The sequence below is a fragment of the Pyxicephalus adspersus genome, chromosome 11 (genome assembly GCF_032062135.1).
Source record: "Pyxicephalus adspersus chromosome 11, UCB_Pads_2.0, whole genome shotgun sequence".
In the NCBI taxonomy this organism is placed as follows: domain Eukaryota; kingdom Metazoa; phylum Chordata; class Amphibia; order Anura; family Pyxicephalidae; genus Pyxicephalus; species Pyxicephalus adspersus.
In genome coordinates, this window is record NC_092868.1 from 42997846 (window position 1) to 43016238 (window position 18393).

The 18393-nt window shown below is 40.9% G+C and overlaps 1 protein-coding gene across 4 annotated transcripts in view; it reads right to left on the minus strand.

Moving 5' to 3' along the window:
• Nucleotides 1–16748, minus strand: part of NADK (NAD kinase) — a 57614-nt gene extending 40866 nt beyond the window's left edge. The window contains exons 1-2 of one of the 4 annotated variants that reach the window (XM_072427068.1): nucleotides 16556–16748; nucleotides 2867–3086 (exon numbers count right to left, since the gene is read on the minus strand). In XM_072427068.1, the coding sequence (XP_072283169.1) occupies nucleotides 2867–3045 (179 nt within the window). In that variant the 5' untranslated portion in view covers nucleotides 3046–3086; nucleotides 16556–16748. Of the gene's footprint in view, nucleotides 1–2866; nucleotides 3087–3296; nucleotides 3480–12474; nucleotides 12601–16555 lie in introns of those variants that run through there. The other 3 variants (XM_072427071.1, XM_072427070.1, XM_072427069.1) reach the window with 3 other exon arrangements.
• Between the last annotated feature and the right edge of the window lie 1645 nt (nucleotides 16749–18393).

The window sequence follows — 18393 nt, forward strand, 5'->3', positions numbered from 1 at the left end:
CACAGGGGCTTCAATAGTTCTCATTCGGTGCTCACTTGTTTAATGATCCAGCATGGTGGCAGGTTAAAAAACATCCAGGGACATCTGTACAGATGCTAGAATGTCATCCTAGAGCAGTGTTTTTCAACCAGGGTTCCTCCAATGGTTGCTAGGAGTCCCCTGAACAAGTTGTGCCAGTTTACATGACACCAATGATCTTTTCTGGGTTTCTGTAAAGGTACAATTGTTACCAATGGCCAGCAATGTAAGAGGCATTCTTCCTTTGACCATTATGCTTTTGTACTGTAAGGTGTTGATATAGTATTTATAGAATGGGTTCCCTTAAAACCTGAAAGATATTTCAAGGGGTTTCTATGTTAAAAAAGTTGAGAAACACTGGTCTAGACAATACAACTTCCACTTTATAAATATGGGATCAGGTACGGATTTATTATATATTTATATTTATTTATATATATATAAAAAAAAAAAAAGAAGGGTCGGGTGATGTCCCTTCTGCAATAAGTATTTTTACCTGACTGATTGCCAGCCATCTGTTAAAATGAGCTGTGTATGTGCAGTTCAGCGTTGGTGAGTGAACTCCTAAAGGCCTGTGCAGGAGTTAGGTCATACTGACCTAGCCAATTAGGTTGACCACAGACTGGAACACCAAAGAGAAGAAGAAAGAAGATGGCAGACGGTGAGTGATAAAGCATTCTGATTTCTAAGCAATTGATTTTGAAAATGCAGACATCAGAACAGTGTACAGTGCTGAGTGACTGAGAGGTAGGAGGGCTGAAGATTTAATGTAAATTCAACCAATATCTCCATTTATATTAACCGCTTCACAAAATGCCTGCTTTTACTGAGCCTTTTTGTTGAATGCAGCCTGTGCAGAGTATACTAGAAACACTTAGAATGCTTCCTTTTAGAAACTTGCATTATTTATGCCTAATTCTGTTAGCTGCACACCCTGCACAGGGGACCCGGACTTCATTAAGACATGTATGTGTGAAAAGTCGCTGACAACACCGAACCTATGCACTTCATATTACATGCAGCCGCTGAGTTGCATTTCATAAAAATGCCCAAAAACATTTATATACGTAGTTTGCCCCTATGCACAGCAGGAATTCTTTCTGGACAGCAATATTAGATATTTAGTGACCATTCAGACTTTTCTGCTTTGCTACACTCAATGTATTGTATCATTACACATCAATGTATGTTGGCTTAGGGAAGCCTATTCATAATTATAAATTGACATTTTTGTTTCATCGCAGCATACCTCAAGGCAAAGTATGTGCCCCAATTATGTTTTGCTGTGTTTTCAATGCTACTGTAATGTGTGTTGTGATGCCATTCACATATATGCAGCATGTGCATTGCAGTAACAGACATCAAACCATGCATTGTTATGCATAAGGAAGACATGCACATTGACAAACTCCGAGGAATGGTAAAATATATATGGCAATATTTGATATTGCAAAACAGAAGAATGACTAGACTTCTAATGGTTTCATCTGCTGGCTTATTCTTGTAGCTAAATGCTACATCGATTATCAGGAATTTATTCATATTAAATATGTGTCCAGTGTGACAAAAGGAATGAATGATCTGAATTTATATCATACACCCACTATACTAAATCCTATTTGCCAGGGGGTTCATCTCCCGAACACCCAATATTTTTGCATAGTTACCACTGGGCCTATTTTTGAGCCTGCATTGTTTAGTGATTATTTTGTGACTTCAGGCTGTTTATAAACAAGACAAGGCCCTGTTCTTCTTTTAGAAAGTCCTCTCTGTATCTAAGGCATACACAGATGTAACAATTGTTGTTGGAAAGGATCTTTCAAGATCCTTTCAAATGACAAACTGCTGCACGATGCATCAACAAGTGCTGTACATACAGCACTGTTCTTCTATATGGAGAGGGGAGAAGGAGAACGACAAAGCGGCACCCTGCTGCTCGCTCTCCCCCTTCACTTCCCATTAGGAACCTTCATCGTCCATCGTCCGTGAATGTGCCAGGATGGTCGTTCGGACGATGGACGACAGGCTCTGTACACACACCAGATTCTCGTCTGTATCGGTCCTGAGCCCTAAGCAGAGATAAAATAAGTAAGCAAAGATAAAATAGAAAACAAATGTTTTAAATGTCTTTTAAAAGTTGCCTTTAGGCTCAAACCTAAACAATAGTGTGTACGTATCCTTATGAGTGCTGATGTGACATGAAGGCGTGTAGGGAGGAGATTATCAGATAACAGCAAAACCAAATGTCTTCATTGTCTTATCTTAGTGCATACAGGCTATATAATTTCTTTATTGAAAAGGGTGTAAAGCCCCATACAGACATCAGATTTCTGTTGCTGGAAACAAACATTTGTGATCGTTTTCATTGACAATGAATGAGCATTGAACTCACAATCATTGGAGAATACAGTGGCCATTCTCAATTTGTCAGGGCGGATTGATGAACAATATTGGGGGACCTCTGTACACAAGAAGAACCATTCCGGCATGCGCAGAAGGAGCACCCAGGAGCCTCCTGGGAGGCTTTGAGTTCCACTGATTAAGAATTAGGGGGCGGCGCTGAACCCTTTTTTTGATTTTAAAAAAGGGTGTTGCACTTAAAAAAAAAAAAAAAAAATTTTTACTCTACATAAAGGAGTTGTCTACTCTTATGTAAAGTGAAATTTCTGAGTTTAGGTGCGCTTTAAGTTTTTATTACAAGCTAGCAAAAGCTAAAGGTGAATAAAGTATACAGGATCAAAATAGGAAAAGGTGCTGGAAAATCCCCAGCTCACCAGACTCCTGTAACCAAACTGTATATTTGAAGGGTGCTGACCCTTTAAGAACTAGGCACAATAATAGCACCCACCTGAACTCTTTACTACTTCCAGGTCCCGGAGAAGCAGACAAGCTGCGGGACTTTGTCCTCCCTCGGAGGGGTTTCCCGCGACTTATGTCCTCTTCGTAGTCACAGGGTGCGAATATTAACGCCTCGTCTGAGCTCACGCTCTTGTCTTTGCCGCAAACCTTGCTCTGAGATGTCTCCATTGTGCAAATAGGAATGCCTCACTCAAGGAGAATGAAGTTGACTGTGAAGAAAAAAAAAGTATACAATTAATACTAAATGACACAACAGCATTACATAATAGTTTATTTTTGTCAAAACGCCAATTCTTGCAGGCACATCGGAGGTAAGACTGACACCTGTGAAGGTAGTTTGCACTGCTTTCTCCACCCAAGCAATCAAACAGAAAAAAATACGAGACACACCATTCTGAAAGAGGAAGTCATACAAATACCTGCCTAAAGTAACAAGCTGCTAATCCTCCTTCACTGTGCAGTCGGAGAATGGAGGAAACCCCACCCGGTTTCCTAGTATAGGTTAACACTCCGGGACAAAACTAGCTGGGAAAGAGACGTCTACTCAGTACACAAACAGGATGCTGTATTGCCAAAGGAGGAAGAATATCGTATCAGGTTGTCACACAGCAGGATTGCAATAAAAGCTGTAGAAATGACATGATGAAAGCCCAATTTCTTCTCCCATGTGTGTATTACAAAACCCCTCTCCTAATGATGTAAGGCTATTCACAGACATGATATAGAAGTTTCAAAAAGGATAATTTCAGCCAAAATATATACATTTAGGCATTACCCGTCCTGTTTATTGTTCTACCCAAAGATGTGATAGGGCTACATTGCTCAGAGCAAGAACAAGGCAATCCGCCCTTTAAACCAATTTGTCTTTTGTCCAACGGCTTCAGTTCACACCAACTATTACAGTATGCTGCTGTACACATAGCAGAAGCAAACCATCCAAGCAAATTGATGGAGAAACCAAGGGTAACCTTCTGTGATTTGCATCCAATCAATCCAAAATATTGCATAGTTTACCGATAGAAAACAGATATGTAAAATCACAATCAGCTGGCAGGAACAAAGATCGTAATATTGTACACGTCACTAACCAAACATAAAACAGATCATGTTTTCATTTAATCAATCATTCCAATACAATTTTTCAAGATTTTTTTTGCAGCCAAATCTATGTAAAGGAAAGGTGAACCCTTAAAAATAAAAAGTGTACTAATTCAACTAATGCAAACTAACCTAGAAAGCCTCCACCAAGCTGCTCAGTTATCTCAGCCCCATGACAGCCATAGTATGGCCTCATTCAAGTCTATGAGGCACCGCGGCATAGCGGAGGTGAACAGAGGAGGAGGACAGAGCTGGTACTTTAAGATAAGTTACCAGCTGGGTGGGGGGATTGCATCCTAGATTAGAAAGATAGTGCCATTTTACTGATAGAGTGCTTGTCTTTTAAAAGGCTGCCCTTGTCCAGGCATCAGCATTGACCACCTAAATATACAATTGTTTGGGGTATAGAGGGTTCACCGAAAACTTACATTCCATTTACAAGTTTAAATAAAAAAAAAAGTATCTCCTTTTTGTTTAAACCTTGCAAAATCCACAATCACAGGCTAGCTCACATGGTCTCTGGCAACATACAGTATTGTAATATGCCTATTTTTTTCTTTACACTAGCATTGAAATAAAGAGCATCAAAAAGAATGTCCTGTGTACTTAGACAGCTACAAATGATGATGATAGAGAGAAATATAAAATTTAAAGCTGTTAACATGGTAAATAAAAACAAAACTCTGCTATACTCACCTGTCCCATTGCAGGGTGCCACTATTCTCTTCTTTCTGCTCTTCCAAGTTGTAACCTTCTGCCATCTTGATTGGCCAGGCCGGGATGACGGAACACCCGCACAGTCCCGGAAACCGCAGGGGAGGCTGGGATTGCTGTGTATTCTGCCAACCAATGTTCAGCTGTGCACTTGCAGCTCATCGGTTTTGACATCTTCACAGAGCAATAAGGCAAGTAAGAATACTTAATGCAGAAGGTACATCACTTAATCCTTTATGCAGCCCGGCCTGATGACAATTTTTGTAAAGTGGAACTTTAGTTCACTTTAATATACAAGAAATGTTTAAACAACGTGTTTTTCTTTTTAAAGAGAAAAAGAGCAAAGAATGCTTACCTTCCCCATGCTTTGTTCCTCGCTGGGAAAGATTATTACACCAACCTTTTTTTTTTTTTTCACTGGTCAAAGAGAAAGAAAAAGCTTCTTTTTTTTTTTATTAGACTTAAATGCTCTAATTATGTTTTTGTTATTATTACCAGTATTTATATAGAGCTTTACAAAGTCCATAGTCATATATAGTAGTCAAAAACACAGGGAGAACATACAAACTTCTTGTAGATAGTGTACTAGCCGAGATTTGAACCTGAGACCCAGCACTGCAAAGGCCAGAGTGCTAACCTCTGAGCCACAATGCTGCCCAATGGGCAAGGCAATATTAAAAAAAAGTCTTGTTTGCCAGTGGGAAGAATGTCACACTTACAGATAGCCAAAATATCTTTGGTATCATTGGTAACAGACCTGAGAGGTACATCCTGCATATTGCTCAAGGAACCCCTAACAACCTCTGGAGGAACCCTGGTTGGGAAACAAGGCTATATGTAGTACAAAGCTATTGATGAATACAGAAGCTGCTCCATAAAGATTGCACAGAAGTGATAGCTGAACTGGTTAAATGTACATTAACTGTGTATTATTCTGAACCCCTAACTAAGAAGTTTTGTTTCCAAACAGCCAAACATGTACCAAAGATCCTAAAGCACACTCAATCTTAGTAAGCAGTGGCAAAAAATATACAAAAATATAAAACCCAGCACAAACTTTCTCAGTATCCAAACTACATACAAGTGAAGGGAGAAATTAATGGAATCAGGGTATAATCAAAGGCATTACATGATTGTACACAAGCTGCAGAATTATATGTACACAATTACAAGAGTTACAATCTTAAAATCGACATTTAACAAAATAGTAGTTACCATTTAACAAAATGTACACCGATAAATATGTCACATGTGCTGGGGTTATGACTGATGCTGCAGTAATAGAAAAGCTCTAATGAAAAGATTCTATTAAAAATTGATGCTCCATTTACTTTTAATGAGCCATTATTGTTCCAGACGCTACACTAAAGACTATGCCTTTCGGAGGCCCAAAGAAAGCAGTTTCTTACAGCAGCATAAAAGGAGAGACTTTGCCAGGACCCAATATCCTAATAGGATGTCGATTAATAAAATGCAAAAATTAAAAAAGTGTTTTGAAAAAAATATAAAGACTTTCAAATTAATTTGTAGACATAAACTTGTTGTAATGATTTTCAAGGGTCACAAAGTACTTGCAATATGCCATTCAGCGTCATTAGTTCCAATTTAACTAACACAGACCAGTGTTCTCCCAGAAATTTTTTTAAGCTGGGTGGGAAGAAACTGCAGACGGGTAGTCAAAAAGTGGATGGGGCAACACATAAACTCAGTGCTCCCAGTTGTTTGTGCCATAGCAGTGTTCTCCCCAGCCCCTTTTAGCTAAGCGTACCAGCCGGCACTTTTCATTAACCACCCAGATGTTTTAGGGTGGTTACCGATGAGTTGGGTCATAATACAGGGGCTGCAACCCACCTACAATTTTACCCCAGCCAGCTTAAAAAACTTTCTGGGTTCAACACTGCATAGGAATCCGGTAACCCCTAGATGTCTGTCATATTTCTAGCAACCCCCTATACTTAAATCCAAATTTTTTAATGCCAACCTCTGTAGTATATCCCATTTTTCCATCCTCTGTATTTTACCCGAATTGTCCAGTGCCCCTACAACTTTTCAATAACCACCCAAAAACAGCTTTTTTTTTTTGCTTTGTTTGTGATTAACTCACAGTGAGGATTTTATACAGCAACTGACACCACACTGCCTAATAATATGTTGAGACAAACATCTGTCCTAATTGCATTTATTAAAATAATGTACATGTTCCAACTTACATACAAATTCAACCTAAGAACAAACCTACAGTCCCTATCTCGTATGTAACCCAGGGTCTAACTTTGTAAGCCTTCATGTAGCTGTTGAGGATCAGCAGGATCAGCTAAGGTGATTGTCACTGATATGACAGCTCTTACTTTGGTCTGCTAACTTCACATCCAAGATGGCGGCGCCATCAAGACATCTCAGAACTTTTTAATGTCTACACAACAGATGCGGTTACATATACAATAGCGGGCTCAAACTACATTAAATCCACATCCAAATAAAATAATAAAGGAGCAAAGCAGGTGAGGTATTGTAGATGCTGGACTTTGGTTCCTTCAGCAATCTTGTGTGTTTTGGAAGAACGGCTTTAGTGCTGAGTGTCGATTACACTGCAAAGAAAGGCTGTGACAGAGTTAGGTGTGCCATGTTCAAACAGCATTGAGCATCTCACAATAACTAAGCAATAGTCAAACTTTGATATCCGTAGATCTGCCAAAAGTAAACCTGTGGAGGTAAATAATAAAATATGGGTTTTGACACTCCCTTCTACAAAACCATTGCAAATGGAAAAATAGGCAATATTATACTATAGAAAAATAACTTATCTGATTGGATGTAAAAAACTTCTGTTTGCCACCACATGCCTGTGGTTATCTTTTTTTGCATATGGCATTTGAAATGGGTGAGTAATTGAGTCCTTTGCCAAGCATGGCAATGTGTTTCTGTAAACAAGACCTTTATGGCTGCATTTCAGTGGCTTTTCTCCCTTCATGTCAATCTGAGCAACTTTTTCATAAAGTCACATGGATGATATCCAAGTGGCTCCTGAACAGCTGGCAGCGTGTAAGCTACCTGCCCAAAGTTCATACAAAAGGAACAAGTTTCCAGTTGGTTTTGGTGGGTGGGTAGTCAACCTGGCTTTATTTTAGACCCTAATAAAGTGTCAGGTGAAAAGCGGTAACCTCTCCAGTCCCAAACACCTGTGTGATCTAAATTTAAATAATTTACACATTTTGAACAAGCAGTAAAATCAATTTCAAACAAGCCCTTATATATCTCTGTATCCATGGGCATTGTGGAAAATGTCATTTATTTTACCCCATTACTTTCTGGTGTATCAGAATCTTACAAATCTTTGTAGACAGGGAAACTTTTACTTATTTGCCCGATAAAGTGATTGCATCTCAAGTGTATTCAACAGCTGATTGTCTAGTCATCAATTAGAGGATAGCAATATGCAAAAAGTCTATAGTTGGGCACAGATGCACTTTATAGGAAGAGGGTGTATGTGATCCTCAGGTCTCCTTTATTTTATAACCAGAAATTAAAGCAATCGTTCTAAAATCTTAGCTCACAGTGTTGCATAAACTCTACTTCTGCATTCACAGGAAAACTTATTTCTACTTCCCTACTCTATAGTTTGAATCTAGTTACATTCACATTTGCTGCACCATTATCTGGTCCTTTTGGGGATTGAGAAACTTTGGAACAAATACATAAATAATAGGGTTTAGTTCAGCTTTAATGAAGAGGGGTGGAGGAGCTGGGGAACTTAGACAAAATTCCAATGTTCTCCCCCGCCCTTTTTAGCTGGGCGCAACACCCGGCACTTTTGAGTAACCACCTGGCTGTTTTTGGGTGGTTACTGAACAGTTGGGTCACAATACAGGGACTGCCACCCACCTACAATTTCTTCCCACTCACGTTAAAGTTCTGGGTTGAACACTGCATTTGAACACCCCCTGAACAGGAAAGGGCCACAACAGGGCAGTAGAAGGGGCTGTGCAGATATAACCTGTATAGATATAAACTGGAAATCATTTACGGGGGAAAAAAATGCATGCAAGCTTTAAAAATAACAGATTATTTTGTGTTACCCTGCAATGTTTAGGTAAGTGACAGGGTCTCTAATGTACAGATGGAAACAAAAAATACTAGCCCTTACTTTCTCTGTTCAAGTGAACCATGAGACAGTCTTAGCACGTTGGCTCAGAGGTAGCACTCTGATCTTTGCAGCGCTGGGTCACAGGTTCATTTCTGTGCCAGAATCTACATGGATTTTGTATGTTCTTTCTGTGTTTGCGTTAGTTTCTTCCCACATTCCAAAATTATACAATTAGGCTACTTGGGATTCCCCTCCAAAAAAAAATGTTCTTAGACTGTGGTAATGACAAATAACTATAGTTGGGACATTAGATTGTGAGCCAGTTAGTGACATGACTATGGGCTTTGTAAAGTGCTGTGTAATATTAAGTTAATATTATTAGTCTTCTACAGACTGTATCTGTGCTTGGGTTCCAAAAGCTGGAAAAAAAAATAGTACTGAACCTGGTTATAGGACGATGGAGTGAATAGTTGCTTAGCTAAGTACAAGAATTAAGGTCCAAACCTGTATCCCCATCTTATGCCCGAATGCTGTTGCTGCTACTTATTACTTTACCTTTGAAATAATTACGTAAAAAAAATTCAAACAATATCCCCATTATGTCCATAAGTCACCATAGCTCAGTTTCACATAACTTATTGGAGAAAGTGATTTTGTTTGCTTCCACATAGAGGAATATTTGAGGCTTTAATAATCATTACCAAGTTTCTATTAAGAAAAATATTAAACAAGGTTACATAATACACAATACAATATAAAAGTTGGTTCCTTTCCGCAGAACAACCACAATCAGAACCACAAAAATAATGTGATGAGTACATTGTTAAGCCATTGTAGCATTTGAGGAAGAGATCTGTACTTTGATTATTCAAAGTAATTATAAATGAGTCACACATGATGTCCATAAAATTTGGGAAATACCTGATGCTAAGAAAAAACCCCATAGATGAGAATGAGGAAGGACAGCATGAATTACAAAAGAGATAAAAAGCCACAATAAACCCACCGCTGACCAATTACACCATGTAGAGTGGGTGTTTTCTTAGAAGACATCTTCCTGTTGTCACTCATGTGGATTGACAAGACTGTGGAGGAACATAGGTGGGTGATGTAGATTTCTTTAAACACAGTCCATTGAAATTGAAAAGTTTCCATATTCAGTAACAGGGTAAAGTTATCTTTCAGTTAGTTATGACTTCAGAAAAGGAGAAGCCATGCAGACATTGTCCTAGAAGGAACAATATTAATCTTAGTTGGCCAAGCTACTACCCTCTAAGCAGGTTTGACTAAAAAGCATCAACAAGAGTTGTAGGGAGCTAAGGTTTTTTTTTTTTAAAGTTTGCCCACCATTAGGCTGAACTCCATGACCTGTGAGTGTATGGTAATGAAGAACACATATGTGTCAGCACACCACTGTAATCACGAAGTTGTGGGTTGTATGTTCTTGCATTTTCATATTGCTGGAGATTTATCTACAGGATGTGCAGTACTGTGCGGGGAACTACATAATAAGAGCATCAGTGGAGAAAAGTTTTGTGAGACAAGATTACATAAATGAAACCCGCAGAACGAGCAGAGGGCAGTATTTTCAGAGTGCTGATAAAGCTTATCGCAATTCAGCTCAGGTGACTAACTTGCACTAGAGGTCACAAGTCAAGGTTTGCACACCTTTCAGGGCCATGAACCCAGTGTAGACAGTTAATTTAAAAAATAATACTAAAAGAAAATATTCCCTCAGTTTCAGATATGTGTGATGACATTTTCACAAACTTGTTGTGTATGCTGCATGTACTGCACCGGAGAAAATAAAGTAACAGAGGTGTAGGAGATCTTCTATCCTATTTTTATTATCATAGCTTACCTAAGTTGGGCCATTGGGGGTTGTCGCAACCAATTACCGAATGATAATAGGTTGCAAGGGTAACTACCATATTTACTTAAAGCGGACCTAAACTCAACATTTTCACTTTACATAAAAGGGTAGACAACCTTTATATGAAAATGTTATTTTTTTTTTTTTCTTTTAACTGCAACACCTGCTGCGATCAAGACTGAATGGGAGCGCAGAGCTCCCCGGGATACCAATGTCACACATGCTGGAAGGCTCTGGGTGCTACTTCTGCGCATGCCCTAATCTTGGGCATACGCAGAGGGCATGGAAAAGAGATGCCAACCTGACGCATGCACAGTGGGATTGGCTCCCTTTGTTTTCCCCTTTTACAGTGGGCTCCGTAACCAGATCTCGCACTGCACAGGTGCATTTGGTGACGTGCCAAGAAGACAGCAAAGAAGAGAGAAGCTGGCTGCCCCGGGACGGAGAGGAATTATAGGGCAATGCAGGACCGGATCGAAGGATCTGCGGGATTAAAGGTAAGTATAATTTTTTTTTTCAGTTTAGTTATGCTTTAATTTCCACGTTTCAATAAATTTATTCAAGCTCAGTCTCTTTCTGGGTTCATAATCCCCAACCATTAATTGGCCAGCCCAGAATGATGTTAGCTCTGGTGCATGTGCACAAGATTTAACTGGTTCCACCAAAGGAGAATGCCTTGAATGTAATGCAATGAGAAGCGTATAACTTTGGGCTACATTTAGGCACCCAACTAAAAAGGGCTGAAGGGGAGGAAAAGTTAATTAGAAAAAAAAATAGGCTATATGAACTTGACCCAAACTGAAATGACTTGCAAAAGCATCCTTTCCAAATTTTTCAGTTCGCTGGGTTGAGTAATGTTTAAATCCCATCTTTTGGGAAGTCAAATTTGCACCTAAACCTTCCTCCCTTCATTACTACTTCTATTAAAGCGAAACTTTAGTTGTGATTAGGCAAGGCTTTATCGTAAAAAGACGGGCAATGCTCATGCACAGCTCAGCATTGGTTGCCAGGATACCCGGCAAATCCCGTGGTTGCTACCACTAAATGAACTGCCATACAGGCGTGAAGTCGTCCCAGTCCAGTCAATCGAGATGGCCAAGGAGCACAGAAAGAAAAGAAAAAGGAACAATATTGTGGCGCCCTACAATGCAATAGGGACAGGAGAGTATCACTGGGTTTAGTTCCGCCTTAAGATTTTGGTGATGCTATTACCCACTTTTTGCCATCGTCTTTTCCCAATGGCACAAACCAATAGAGCTATGTCATAAAACTTGCAGATCAGAACTGGAGGCTTGAGATGACAGGTCACTGCGGTTATCGGTTTTTCCACCAGGAAATGCTGACACTGCAAGAGTTTCTGGTTAAGTAACAGAAAAAAGGACAGTGACTCAATCAATAAATTTGTGGCACATTCTTCCATATAGTCACCCAGACCACTTAAAAGTGGTACAAAAATAAAAACTGCTTAGGGACCCAAAGTAAAAGCAAAGTGGAACATTGTCCCTTAAGGCTTCCTGTTCAACATTTACCACACTTACACAACATCATAAACCTTCTGCAAAATGCTATCAAAAATAGCCCCTGGTGTCTATGGAAGGGGTAATTGCATTGACAAATTTCCTGTGAAAGCTGTCATTACATAACACATCAATACTTTTATTTCATCTGAGCAAAGATAGTTCATCCAACGTAATTGAACAGGTAAATGTGGTCACTGATTGGTCAATGTGGACGGCTGGTAAAAGGAAAGGGGAGGTAAGAAAAGATATATCATGTATCCAGAAAGGTGTAAACATGCAAAACATTAAAAGAGAAACAATATTATTACCTTCTCCCATGAATATCTGCAGCAACAATTAATAGAATCCATCCCATGCTCTTTAAAGCTTCCAATGTATAAAACGTCTGTCTAGTTCCACCTCAGCAATGACAATTGCCTGATCACGCTACTGCAGTGACACTTTGGTCACGGACGTGAAAGCTGTCAATGGTTAACCACACTCAGAACGAAAATAGAAAAAAAAATCACTTTACCAAATATCACAGCTTGTAATCAAACACAGTCCACAGAATCTATGAATATATTGTGGAGATCAAAAGTGTGCAGATCAAAATGAGTTGATACTCCAACAATAAATAAAAGGAAATCTATAACACGATAATCAAAGAACCTTAAAATAATGCAGAAACAGAAGCTGCCATTCCCTTTATTCATACACAAACTAATTTAATGGAAGTAAGACTGAATATGTTCAGCTTCACACCCCTTGTTTTAGTATGCAGGCCTGGAATCCAAGAATGGAAGCTTTATACATAGGGTATGTCTTGATCATTGTTCAGCTCAGTTTGCATGTTGAAGTCATCCTTTTCAATCACTGTTGTTTTATTTTTTATCTTATTTAATGAGTTTATTCCTCTTTGCTTTACAGCCTGCACTTGAGATTCCAGTGTAAAGACAAATGTTTGTTAAAGGTGACATCTACCAATATTTGACAGCGCTCTAAGGCCACATGTACACACGTTAGACTTTTGTCATTGGATAGGATCTTTCACGATCCTTTCCAACAACAAAAGACTGCACGATGCATGAATGAGCGCTGTACATACATGCTCCATGGATACGGGAGAACAACGGAGCGACGACTCTCTGTGCTCTCTCCCTTTGATTTGTATTGCAGTCATTCATGGACCTGCCAGGACAGATCCACGAACGACATCTGACGAACGCTTTACACATGCCAGATTCTTGCCCGATACTAGCCCTGGCAACAATCAGACAAGAATGATCTGACATGTATGTAGAGTTACAGAAATCAGCAGGCCATTGCCTTCTGCATTAGGCATTCTTACCTGCCTGATCGCTTCATAAAGCTGTCAAAATCGCTGAGCTGCAAGCTCAGCATTGGTTGACAGAATATCTGGCAATCCCAGCTTCCCCTTAATTTACCGGGACTGAAGGAACTCCCATGTGCCTGCATAGGAAGTACATAATCCTGGCCCAGCCAATCAAGATGGTCAAAGATCACAACAGGGTAGAGAAGGAAGAAGATGGTGGTGGTGGTGCCCTACAACGGAACAAGTGAGCATAATGGGGTTTAGTTCTCCCAGTTCATGTCCCTGCAGTATAAAATTGACTTTCTATCGCAGTTCAATGCAAATATATCCAAAACCAAAATACTGTCTAAACAAGATGCATAAAATTTTTTTTTTAAAAAACAGACAAAAAAAAAAAAGAGCTCTACACTATTTTTGCAGCTTTTTACAGAGGCTCCTAAGACAAAAGGCAGCACATAGTAACCTATATAGTAAAAAGTGTGTTTATATATATATATATATATATATATATATATATATATATATATATATATAGATAGATAAACAAATATGATACACACAATACTACACAAAGTGAAAACATTGGAACTAAGTGGCCTGAAATGTGTAAAAGGTTACCAAAGGAAACAAACATATGTGACTAACACAAAATATAAATCAGCAGGAAGACAATAAAGGAGCCAAAGGTCACCTGGCTGTAAAATACACCAGCAATGTGAGAACATACCAATACACGGATATTACATTAGTTCACAATCCCCTCCAGTGATGTCAGACATAACAAAGGTCTGGATGATTCCTTCCACCAGTCCAATCGTTGCTCCATTCAGAGCCCAACACTTCCCGTTCCACCCAGCTGTGGCTTCAGACTGACATGGAATGCTGACCGGCTGGTTTTCCCAGCTTGAAATCACTTACATTTTATTTGTAGAGGCAACCCTCTAATACAAGACCGGCCTCCAATGTAACAAGGCAGAATTCATTCTAAGAATTGGTGGGAGCCTAAATTTCTAAAATATTTCACATATTTAAAGCTAAAGTTTATTCTGCTTCGAGTTTAACGTCTCTAGTTCATCAATTCCCTCTTTATCAACATGCTAATGACATTTGCAAAGCAAGCAGATTATAGCAGAGGGAGGAGCTGGAGGGGTTCCGTGCATAGCTTCCACCCCTCAAAAGCCCTAAATCAGTAAGGCTATGCACACACGTGCAATAATTGTCGTTGGAGGGGATCTTTCACGATTCTTTCCAAACGAAAAACTATTGCACGAACAAGTGGTGTACATACAGCACCATTCTGCTCTATGGAGAGGCGAGAGGAAGAAAGACTGAGAGGCACTCTGCTGCGCTCCCTTCACTTCCATTATGATCGTTCGTTGTCCATCGTCCGTGGATCTGTCAGGACAGTCGTTCGGACGATGGACGGCGAGCCCTGTACACACGCCAGATGCTCGCCCAATATCAGCCCTGAGACGATTATCGGACGAGAACCGCTGCAGGTGTGTACGTAGCCTAGTAAGGTCAGTGATCCCTGGACTGGTGACCAGCAAACAGCAGATTGTACAATCAGACTGTAACACACATGGCTGCCTGAAAGGAAAAAAAAACAATTCTAAGTTACACAATCAGGTGATCAATAAATAGCTGCCCTGCAGAACCCTTTCAGCCAGCAACAGGGGCCCCAGCAGGTGAGGGAGCCAAAATTCACTCAGTTAAGATCTTTAACCTTCTGTAGAATTATTATTACACAGTATTTATATAGCGCCAACATACTATGCAGTGCTGTACAAAGTCTATAGTCATGTCACTAACTGTCTCTCAAAGGGGCTCACAATCCAATTTTGGGAGGAAGCCAATTATCCTAACTGCATGTTTTTGGAATGTGGAAACCAGAGTACCCAGAGAACCTGCAAACTCCATGCAGATAGTGCCCTGGCCGAGATTTGAACTTGGGACCCAGCGCTGCAAAGACCTAACCACTGAGCCGCCATCTTTACACTTGCAAGGGTAGTGCATGTCTGCATTCCATGTGACTATGTGTCACTCACTACAGGAACCACAAAGTAAAGCAGGGACTGGGCATCTAACACAACCAAACATAGCAACTGCCCCCCCCCCCCTTCCTTAGTGACAATCCTAGAGATGCTCTGCATTCTTCACCCCTAGCATTGTCAACAGGAGCCCTGGAAAAGGTGTGGTCAACTTTTAAGTTCGAATGATCAGGCCGGTTAATATTGCAGAAAGTGACAGGCAATGTCCGCTTCTACAATCATGCGATTTAGCTGCCTGATTGCTCTGCGTTTCTGGCAAGAAGCTGAGCTACGCATGCGCACCAGGAAAACCCAACATTTCTGGCTTCCCTTGCATCCACCGCGATCATTTATGATTATGTAATCATGGCACGGCCAATCAAGATGGGTGAAGATCACCCAGACACGTATAAATAGATAGAAGTTGGGGATACCCGGGGCTGGTAAGTTAGACTTTAGAAAGATCTTTTTGGAAGTTTTTTTTTAGATTTATGTTTTAGCACGGTGGCTCAGTGGTTAGCACTCTGGCCTTTGCAGCGATAGGTCCCAGGTTCAAATCTCAGCCTGGACACAATCTGCATGGAGTTTGCAGGTTCTCCCCATGTTTGCGTGGGTTTCCCCTGGGTACTCCAGCTTCTCCCCAGAATTGTCCTTAGCCTGCAATAATTACATATGACTATGGAGGGCCATTAGATTGTGAGCCCCCTTTGAGGGACAACTAGTGATGAGACTATGGACTTTGTACAGCGCTCCGTTATATGTCGGCACTATATAAATACTGTGGTGTAATAATAATCACTGAATAAGCTGGGCAGTACAAGTTTTTAGTGGGTTAAGAAGCACCAGGCTGCCTTCCATCATTATTACATGTAAACACATATAAGCCTCTCATACACTTTGCCAGGGGCAGCCTGCCACCCTCCAGCTTCTGTCATGGCATGCTGGTGTTTGTAGTGCCTGGCACACGGAGGGCTGCAGGCTGCTCAGGGCCTAGTGGTGCCTTGGCACAGACCGGCTAAGCAGCTCTGCGCACACGTGACTCACTGTCAGTGCCCCGGTAGTGGGTACTCAGCAGGTTGCCGCCCTCTTTCCGGTCCTACATTGCGGGTAGTGTCTTTCCAGGTGGCCTGCGTCTATGCCGGTGCCATGGTACCCTCAGAGCCCTCTCCCCCCACCCTCTGCTCCACAATAGGGCCCTTGAACAGCAGGTTACATTATCCGTGGCAACGCATCCCGCGAGGACCCCTGTACGCATGCGTCATCCTCCCCGGCCACGTACACCTACGTCGTTCTCCGGGGGCCATGTTTGTTACTGGCAAATAGTAGGAAGTGCTGGAAGATGACTTTTCCTAGACAGCAAATGGAGCCGACAGCTGTCTGTGATTTCCAGGGATGGCCGCAGATTTTCGATTTTTTTCTGCGGATTTTTGTTACTTTACCCGATTTTTTTTCAGACTAAACAATAAAATAATATTAGGCTTTGGTAAAACCAAAATTTCAGAATAAGTCAGCTAAATTTAATAAAGCATCACAACAAAGTCAGACAATTCATTTTAAAGATAAACTATACTCAAAAACAAAATAACACTTACCTTCAATCCCGCAGGGCAGTCTGATCACTCTCGGGGGGTCCAGCATCAGGTCCCGCGTCCCCCCACATCCGTGTCCCAGAACCAGCCCTCCAGGCGCCGCCATCCTCGTCTTCTCTTCCGAGTTCTTCATCCTACGTCACCCAACCCAGGGGCGAGATTTGGTGACATAGGATAAAAATAACATTTTCTCTTACAGCTAAAAGGCGCCATCTGCGCATGCCCAAGATGCTCGGGCATGCCTAGAACGTGCGCCCAAGAGACTCCAGGGATGCGTGACGTAGGTATCCCGGGAAGCCCTGCACTCCCATTCATTCTTGGCCGCCTAGGCGGTGTTGCACCTAAAAAAATTTAAAAAACAGAATTTTTACCATACGTAAAAGGGTTCTCTACCCTTTTATGTAAAAGTGAAATTCTGAGTATAGGTACCCTTTAAGGAAAGTAGCCACAGCCTGAATAGAAAAGCCCAGCCAGGATGCCGCTTTCTGTATGGAAGCAGTGGTCTCCCTGTCTGGTACTCCCAGATGAGTCAGAACTGGAGCTCTCCAATCAGAAGAGCACATGAACTTTGCTGGTTGTGACATTATAAGTCTGACCCAGCAAGGCAAGTGTCTGACCTCTGCAGAGAGACCACTGCTTCAAACAGAGAATAAGGGTCCTTCAACTTTTCAGCTTAGCTATGGATGCTCCTTTTTATTTAGATGTTATGTATATATGTGTTGTGATAACACACATAAGACATACATTGCAATGCATCACATCACATGCTAGATAAAAGGGTCCTCTGCGCATTGGGGGTGCTTGTCTGGAAGGGTGCCGGGGATGCGGCAATTCATGCACATCCCTAGGGATGCTGAGGATGCCACTTTTCAAGTAGCTGGCCCAGGTTGTATCCAGGGAAGGGGAAGAGCAGGAAGAATGGTCTGATGTGGCCTTATGTGAGGCAGTGAATGGGGGGTGGAGAGCCTGGGTGCTGTGTCTTGTTTGAGGCACCTAAATGGCCAGAAAGGCCCCTTCCTCTAAGTGTGTTAATAAGTCTGTCTGCCAGGACCATTGCACATGGTTTACATGTGTGTTTCACCTCCTCATATGGAAAAGTGTTTTGTTGTTAACCTGACAGCCCCTGTCTGCTAGATTTTAAATATATATTAGCATTTGCAGGACAATATCTGGAAATGGAGCATGTATACATAAATATGGTTAATATAAGCACAAATGTTATTATACTCCCTCCTGGTAGGAAATTTAACACAATGCTACCATTGTTTCCCTAACTCCTACTTAGGATCTATT